The 8,096-nt window shown below is 65.7% G+C and overlaps 3 protein-coding genes across 3 annotated transcripts, besides 4 other annotated features; all 3 read left to right on the forward strand.

Moving 5' to 3' along the window:
• Window positions 1–231: 231 nt before the first annotated feature.
• On the forward strand, window positions 232–2,805 carry Tco025E_04186 (uncharacterized protein; the record flags this gene model as incomplete). The annotated part of the gene is made up of 1 exon (XM_029371098.1): window positions 232–2,805. One exon carries the CDS (start codon window positions 232–234, stop codon window positions 2,803–2,805), a length of 2,574 nt encoding a protein of 857 aa, XP_029228839.1.
• Window positions 2,806–3,088: 283 nt separating this feature from the next.
• Window positions 3,089–3,115: a microsatellite.
• Window positions 3,116–3,281: 166 nt separating this feature from the next.
• Window positions 3,282–3,318: a sequence feature (A-rich).
• A 4-nt stretch (window positions 3,319–3,322) lies between these two features.
• Window positions 3,323–3,355: a sequence feature (GA-rich).
• Window positions 3,356–3,361: 6 nt separating this feature from the next.
• On the forward strand, window positions 3,362–7,072 carry Tco025E_04187 (uncharacterized protein; the record flags this gene model as incomplete). The annotated part of the gene is made up of 1 exon (XM_029371099.1): window positions 3,362–7,072. The coding sequence occupies one exon, from the start codon at window positions 3,362–3,364 to the stop codon at window positions 7,070–7,072; it is 3,711 nt and encodes a 1,236-aa protein (XP_029228840.1).
• A 15-nt stretch (window positions 7,073–7,087) lies between these two features.
• Window positions 7,088–7,131: a microsatellite.
• A 376-nt stretch (window positions 7,132–7,507) lies between these two features.
• Tco025E_04188 (putative plectin-like protein) lies at window positions 7,508–8,096 on the forward strand (the record flags this gene model as incomplete). Its single annotated transcript, XM_029371100.1, has 1 exon — window positions 7,508–8,096. A coding segment is annotated over one exon (589 nt), but the record flags the coding sequence as incomplete, so codon positions are not given.

Below are 8,096 nucleotides of genomic sequence, written 5' to 3' on the forward strand. Positions count from 1 at the left end.
CCCCCCCCCCCTCGTCCCGTTGTGTGCTCGTGTGCTCCCGCGCTGGAGCCAAGCAGAAGCGGCAAAGGCGAAGCGAGGCGGGTGCGGCGTACGTGCTCTTAGTCTCGTCGCCTCAGCACCCAGAAGCGCGTGGACTTCTGCCCTCCTCTTCTGCAACAGCAGCGGCGGCGGCAGCAGAGGAAGTTTGACTCTCTCTCTCTCTCTGTGTAGGTGCGTCTTGCCTCCTCGGCCATGTCGCGCGTGCGGGTGCTGAATCTTCCGCGCGACTGCACGGAGGACCAGCTGCGGCGCCACCTCCTCGCCGCGCTGCCGCCCTCCGCGCCGCACCTGGAGATCACCGACTGCGTGATCAAGCGGTCGCCGGCCGGCGGCAAGGGCCGGGGTGTGATTCGCATGGCCTTCGTGGGGTTTCGCAACGCCTCCAGCGGGCACTTCGTTGTCCGGCACTTCGACGGCACGTACTTCGGCAGCGCGAAGCTGCGGGTGGAGGTGGCGAAGGGCCTCGGCGACGTCGGGGTGACGACGAACATGCGGAAGAAAATGGAGGCGACGGCGGCTGCAGGCGACGGCGACAAGGCTGCGAAGGGCGGTGGGGAGGCGCTGAAGCGCCCCCGCGAGGAGGCGCAGCAGGCCTCCGCGGCTGAGCACGGCGAGGCGGCGGAGGAGGAGCAGCAGCGCAAGAAGAAGGAGCGTAAGGAGGAGTTCATCGCCCAGCGCCTGAAGGCGACCACCGGACCGACGTGGACCTCAGAGGTGCTGGTGCCGGAGGCGGCGGAGTCCGACGCACACGCCGTGGAGAGTCACGGTGCCGGGAAGGCGGAGCAGCACGACGAGGCGGCGGAGGAGGAGAGGGAGGAGGATGAGGAGCGACGGGCACTGGAGCGGCAACAGGCGCTGGGCGAAGTCAGCGACTTGGATTTTTTAGCCTCACTCGCGAATAAAACGGCGGCCGCAGGTAGGAGCAGTGCCCCGGGGAGGCAAGGGGGGGCAGTGGACGAAGCGGGCGGAGGCGTGCGTGCAGAGGACGCGGAGGCGGAGAAGGAGGCGGTGGGCGGGGAACAGCAGCAGGAGCAGACACCTCGTGCAGAGGTCTCCCAAAGGGAGGAGGAGGAGGAGGAGGCCATTGTGCGCGAGAGCCGTCGGATACGCCTCGGAAATATTCCGTACATCGCCACTGAGGAGGACGTGAAGCAGTTCGCCTCCTCGCTCGTGGGCACTGTGGAGGCGGTCCACATCCCTTTGACCAAAGACACGCGGCAGAGCAAAGGCGCGGCGTTTGTGAAGTTTGCGCGGCTGGAGGACGCCGTGCGGGCGCTGCCGTTGTGTCGCGGGGCCGTTTTCATGGGCCGACTGCTGCGCGCCAGCGCCGCTGCGGAGGACCCGTACACGAAGAAGCTCGAGGGCCACGCGGACGCGGCGGCGATGGCGGGCGGCAGCGAATTCAAGCGTCAGAAGGAGCAGGAGCGCCGCGGTGAGGCCGGCTCGGCGATGGTGTGGAACACGATGTACATGAACAGCCACGCTGCGGTGGAGTCTGTGGCAAAGCGGCTTGGCGTGACTTCGGGCGACGTCGTCTCCGTTCAGGCCCGCGGGGCCGCCGTGCGTGCCGCCATCGCGGAGGCATACCTGACGACGGAGATTCAGCAGGTGTTGAGTGACGAGGGGATTGACTTCGGCCTCCTGGAGAGCGCCCAGCAGAACCTGCTGAAGACGCGCAGCAACACAACCATCCTCGTGAAGAACATTCAGGCCACCGACGCGGACGACGCCGCCCAGCTGAGTAAGATGTTTCTCCGCTACGGGGCACTGGAGGCCACTGCTTTCCCGACCGCCGGCGGCTTCGCGCTCTTCCGATACACCCACCAGCAAGACGCCCGTGTGGCCTTCCAGCGGCTGTCGTACAAGCTGTTCAAAAACGCCCCGCTCTTCCTGGAGTGGGCGCCCATTGGCGCCATCGTGACGAGCGCCGACGACGACGACGACGACGGGGCGCGGGCGGACGCTGATGCGAAAAAGAAGGCGGCTGTGAGCACCACCGGCACCGGTCCCAACGGAGCCGCCCCGCACGCGGAGGAGGAGGAGGAGGAGCTGCCGAGCAACAATGCCGCCTTTGCCCCCGTCTTCACGCTCTTCATCACGAACATCCCCTTTGCTTCAAAGGAGGAGGAGTTTTACGTGTTTCTGCTGGACTCCTGTCCACGGATTGCGAAGGTGCCTGAAAAGCACATTGAGCGGTTGGCCTTTGAGCAGGATAAGGGGCGCGCCTTTCTCACGCTGAAGGATCAGAGCAGCTTTAAGTACGTGCAGCAGCGGCTGCACGGGAAGAGTTTTGCCAAGCGAACGCTCGCGTGCGTGCCAAGCAAACAGACCACGGCGATGCTCACGATGAAGACAGCGTCCGTGGCGGCAACGTCGGTTGTGGCGGCCATCGCCGCTCCGGCGGAGGAGGCGGAGGAGTTGGCAAAGGCCTCCGCCGTTGTGGCGCGTAGGGGGGCGGCGGCGCGCGGCGCCAGTCACGTGCCGCCGGGTTGTGACGCGCTCAAGTTGGTGGTGAAGAACGTGCCCTTTGAGGCCACCGAGCGCGACATCCGGGACCTCTTCTCTGCCTTCAGCGAGATTCGCAGTGTGCGGCTGCCGCGGAAGAGTCACCAGTTTTCCTCACACCGTGAGAACAACCATCGTGGCTTTGCGTTTGTCGAGTTTCTCTCGGAGGAGGAGGCAAAGCGTGCCATGGAGACACTCAAGGCCACGCACCTTTACGGTAGACACCTGGTGCTGCAATACGCCAAACTCGACGGGCAGTAACGTTGCCTCTCGCACACCCCCGACCTTCTTTATTATTAGTATTCTTGTTGTTGTTCTCTCTGTCTCCCCCCTGCGTGTCTCCACGAGGGAACCGATGCTCGTGCCCAACGCGCGCGCTGGGTTTCTCTCCCGCCTTTGCGGCTGGGGAGGGGATGGGCGTGGGCGGAAAGCCAGAAACATAAATACACATTCCATTATGATAAACATGCATGCGATTAAGTGTGACCTGAGGTTTCTTAGTTTTGTTGTTGCTGCTTTGGTGGCCCTGCTGGTTGTGTCTGCGTGGACGGATGGGTGGATGGATTGCTGGGCACACTCTCCTTCCGCCGTCTTTCTGAAGTGGGGGCGGTGGTGCTGGTGCTGGCGGAAGCCCGAACAAGCGGGCGGCTGCAATAGGAACTCCTTGCAGGGCATATATTTGTTCTTTAAGCAAAGAAAACAAGGGGGGGTGAAAGAAGAACTCGCACTGCAAGTTCAACCAAAAACAAAAAAGAAAAGGACGAAAAGCAAAAAGGGAGAGAGGGAGCGGGAGAGGTAGAAAGGGAGCGGGGCGACGATGGATAACAACACGGTGTTGCTTTCCGTCCTGGAGGACCTCATCCATTGGCCGCTTCCCCCGGCGGAGCCTCCTGTTCTGGACCCCACGACGTTTGGCGCGGTGGACCTCGACGCCGATGCGGTGTGGCGCGAGGAGGCGCTGCTCACCGCGGGCGGCGCCGAGGACCTCGACGAGGAACCACGCGAGCGGCAACGGGCCCGCTACGAGGCCGTGCTCCGCCTGACCTCCCTTGCGCAGGCGTTGGGCGCCCAGTGGGCCAAGCTGGAAGTTGTCCCCTATTTGCTGCGCTGCCTGGAGGAGGAGGATGCGGAGCTGAGCTTTGCCGCCGGCATGGCGCTCATCGAGTTCGCAACCTCCTCGTTTAGTTTTCGGCCCCAGCAGCTGCTGGGGCCGGCGGCGGCGGCAGCGGCAGCGGCAGACACCCGCGCAGAGAAGCTAGACGTCGACCGCGGCCGGCCGCTCTCAACGGAGGACCTTCTGCCCGCGCTGGTGCGCATGGGCGCCTGCAACGACGCCGGTGTCCGCCGCTTCCTTGCGGAGGTGGTGATTCCGATGGTGTTTTTTGGCGTCCCCCTCGAGCGCCACTTCGACCTCCGCGACTGGAAGCTTAAGTACCTCAACGCCGCCCCAGACGGGGCGGAGGTGGGCGATGAGCCCAAGCTCAGCTTCGACGCCCGTGGTTGCGGTGGCGGCCACAAGAGCCACGGTGCGCGTGGGGGCAGCTGCGGCGGGTCAGAGCTGCGGCGCTCCAGCGGGAGTGGCGCAGGCGAAGGCCTCGGCAGCAGCCATCGGGCGGAGCAGCATGTCAGCAGTGGCACCACGGAAGTGTGGGACCCGTTTGAAATCAACCTCTACGCAAACCGCATGCGCAGCGCTGTTGCCACCTTCCTCCGCGACGTGGGCGCAGCCGAGGCGGGGGCGGAGGGGCCCATGATGGCCTCCAGCGGCAGCGCAATAGCGGCGCACGACTACACCAAAAACCCGGCTCGCCGTGAAGCATTTCACGCTCGCTGGGTTCTTTTTGTGGGCCTCATGGAGTCCATGCTAAGGTCCGAGTACGCCGCGACGGTGAGCTCCGCGGTGGATTGCATCAGCAACATCTACTCCTGCATTGCGTGGTTTGAGTGCATGGAGCGGCGCCACGGCGGCCCGGCGCTGCGCACCCCAACCCTCCTACGCTCCACCGAAGAACTTGCGACGTTTCTGTTCAGCACGACGCGAACACACGTTGGTCGCTCCATCTGCAGTGGGGCGGAGAGGCCACGTCAGGACTTGATGATGGTTCTCTCTGAGCACCGCCTAATTCTCACAAGGAACCCGGCGGCCGCCTCCGGCGCTGCGGAGACGCACAGCTCCATCGCACTGGGATGCGGGGGAGTTGGCGCGGCGGAGAGTGAGGTGTGGGATTTGTGCCTGGGCGGCCGTGCCCCGGTCATGCACCGCGTAGTCCGCATGAGCCTCCTGCGTTCGCTGCCGCAACTCATCGACTGGACTCGCGGCGCGGAAAAAGGCCGGGGCACAGGCACAGGCGCCCCGGAGTGGATGGAAGGGCTAAGTTTCTTTTCTGTCTGCGACGTTTTTGCGCAGGCCCTCGCCGCCCCCGCCGCAGTCCATGGCGACAGCGACAGCGAGACGGAGCGTAACGACGATCGCGAGGCAGAGCAGGCAGGGCGGCAGATTACAAAGCGGCACGAGACGACCAAAGGGAAAGACGCTGAGGCCCCGAATTGCATGCCGCCGCTAGAGAGTGACGTGTGCCACGACTGCGGCGTCGCCGAGGCGGTGCTGGATGGTGTGCAGCTCCTGCTGGACGAGCTGCTGCGCCCGCACACGATAGAGGACTTCTTGCAAGGCAACGTGGGACGCACGCTGCCGGTGACGCTGACTGAAAAGAAGGAACGTTTGTTGCATTTGTGCGGCCTATACCGCGACTGCGTCGTCGGGTTGGCGGCTCTGCTGGCGTGGAAGACGCGGTGGCTGACGACGCACCGCCTGCCACAGCTCACAACGGCGCTGCTAGAAGTTGTGCGCCGCGTCGGCACGCACGACCCTAACGAGGGTCCCGCACTTGTGGAGCTCTGCACCGAGTTCTTGTTTCAGTTCCATCTGGAGCAGTGGTCCTCCGCCCCCGAGGGCGACGGGGCTCTGAGGGGGCTCGTGCACGACGACGAGGAGGAGGTGCGCTGTATCGTGTCGGTGGCTGCGGCGAGTGTGTTTCGGGCGCTGGGGCAAGGCATGTTTTGCCTCGTGTTTCCCCGTGGCGTGGTCGTTGATATGCAGTCGCATCGTCGCACGGACGCACAGGCGCGTGAGGGCGGTGCTGCGCGGCGCCTCCATGCGGACCCCACCAAATCGGAGACCGTGAGCTGGAAGGGGGCAAGAAGGGAGGTCCCCAAGCATGGGGCGCTGCTTTCCGTCCAGAGCTTGCTGCGGTCACTTCCCACGCTCTTGGACGTCGTGCTGTCCTGCTGCGCGCACGTCATGCGTGACCCGGAGGAGCGTGTGCGCTCGGGCGCCGCCGCCGGGGTCTCGGCGCTCGCGCGGACGCTGAGCGCGATGGTGGCGGCCTGCGACCTGCACGTGGAGGACCTCGGCAAAGGCACCTGGCTGCGCTACCTGGACAGCACCACCGTGTCACTCATGACGCTCCTCACCGATCGCAGCCCGACGGTGCAGATTGCGCTCGTGTCGGAGCTGGCGGCCCTGCTTGTGAGCAGCGCCGGAGAAACGGGGAGGCTTGCGGCGGCCATCGGCGGCCGCAGAAACGATGAGGCGGCGCAGGTGCGGAAGGAGGCCCTTGTTGCCTGCCTAAAGAGCCTTTCACGGCATGAGGTTTGGCGCTATCGCGAGCGCTACGCCGTGCTGCTGTCGGAGATGTGCGTGAAGTTTCTGGCCCCCAACTCCCTGGCCGCGGTGGAGGCCGCCGCGCAGTCGCTGGGCGGGGCGCACAGCCTTGAGGAAGGCCTGCGCGAGAGCAGCGTCGCGGCGGGCCGCCCAAGCGGCGTGGTGGTCGCCGAAGACGGCGTCAACCCGCTTCACGGCTTCGCGAAGGACGAGCTTCTGCCGCTTCTGGTGGATGTCCTCTTCGACAAGGTGAAGGCGGTGCGGGATCAGGCGCTGGAGTCGCTGGAGAAGATGTGCACCCAACTCTCCGCGGCGCGCTCGCAGCTGCAGGCGGCCGCGTCGAGCGGTGGCACAGGCGGCGTGGGAGGTGGAGGTCGCCTGAGTGCCGCCTGCGTGGGAGGCAGAAGCGGCAGCAGCAGCAGGAGCGGCGGCAGGCAGAACTCCCTCCACCACCCGCAGCCGCCGCCGCAAGGCGACGACGACGACGTCTTTGTCAACGACACCTTGTGGCCTCTCGTCGTGAGCTCCCCCAAGGCGATGGCGACGTACCTCAGCCGCAGCTCGCTGCTTCGCATCGCGGTGCGCCTCGGCGTCGACAAGGAGTCCATTCTCCTCCCGCTCCTCGACCAGCTGGGCCACGATGCGGTGCTGAACGTGCGGCTTGTCGTCGCAAAGGAGCTGTACGGCATTCTGGCCGCCTCCGCCTCCGCCTCCGCCGCCGGCCTCGCCCCGCGCCCCGCCAAAGTCACCTTCACGGAGCATGAGAAGAACGGGGTGGTGCTGCAGCTCCTGCGGCTGCTGGTGGAGGACAAATCAGCCGACGTCCGCGATGAGGCCGCCAAGGCCTTGAAAATCTGTTTCTGACCGCGTCGCACACACCTCTCTCTCTCTCTATCTGTTTGTCTGTATGTGGGTGCGTCTGTGCGGACTCTCAGGGCTATTACGACCGCTGCTTGCGGCGGCGGCTCTCAATTCCGCCGTTGTTCTAGCGGCATAACGTTCCTCTTGCATGTGCGTTTTGACAGCTCCACCCGACACGGTTCCGTGCCGCGCGTGTCCTCCTTATTTTGGGGGGTCACGACGACGTCACGCTTCTGCGCAACGGAGGCGCTGGCTGCTAACTTTTGTTGTGTCTCCTCTGCATTGTTGCTGCGTCGTGGCGCGCTCTCCCTCCTCCCCCGTTCCCTTGCACACGCACACAGGTAGTGGGGGGAGGAGAAACGTCATTGGCGTCCCACGCCTTCCCGCCCAACCCAACTCCACGCCAGACACGCAGAGTCCAGACGCGTACACAAACACATGAGCACAGTTAGTCAAGAGGAGAGCGCGTTGGCGCGGCGCGTCGCGTCGGTGGAGCGGCGCTCTGCCGCGATGGAGCGGGCCATCATTGCGGCCATGCAAGAAGTGGATGAACTGCGCTGCGTTCTCACGGCACGCATGGATGACGTCCAGCGTGTCGCCGCCGCCGCCGCGCAGGAGGGACGGCGGCCCGCCCCCGAGAGCGGCAGCAACGACGAGGACGGAAGCGACGGCGGCACCCCTCGCGCTGGGCCGACGCTGCGCGTCCTGAAGGAGGCGATGCACGCGGCGGCAGAGGCGTCGGCGGCGTCGGCGGCGCTGCGGGAGAAGCTGCGCCTGCAGCAGCTGCGGCAGGGCGGCCTCGAGCAAGAAGTGGAGGCGCTGCGCTCGGGACTAGAGAGGCGCGTCCAGGGCCTCGAGCAGCACACCTCGCAGCGGGCGTGTGAGGTGGAGGGGCGGCTGCGCGGCGTGGAGGCCGCGGCGCAGCGGCCAGACAGCGGCGGTGATGCGCTGCTGCTGCAGCAGCTGCAGGCGCGCGTGGCTCGGCTTGAGCGCAGGCAGGAGGCGATGCAGGGCCATGCTGTCACCA

Source organism: Trypanosoma conorhini (genome assembly GCF_003719485.1).
Source record: "Trypanosoma conorhini strain 025E chromosome Unknown Tco_14.4_contig_00208, whole genome shotgun sequence".
Taxonomy (NCBI): Eukaryota; Euglenozoa; class Kinetoplastea; order Trypanosomatida; family Trypanosomatidae; genus Trypanosoma; species Trypanosoma conorhini.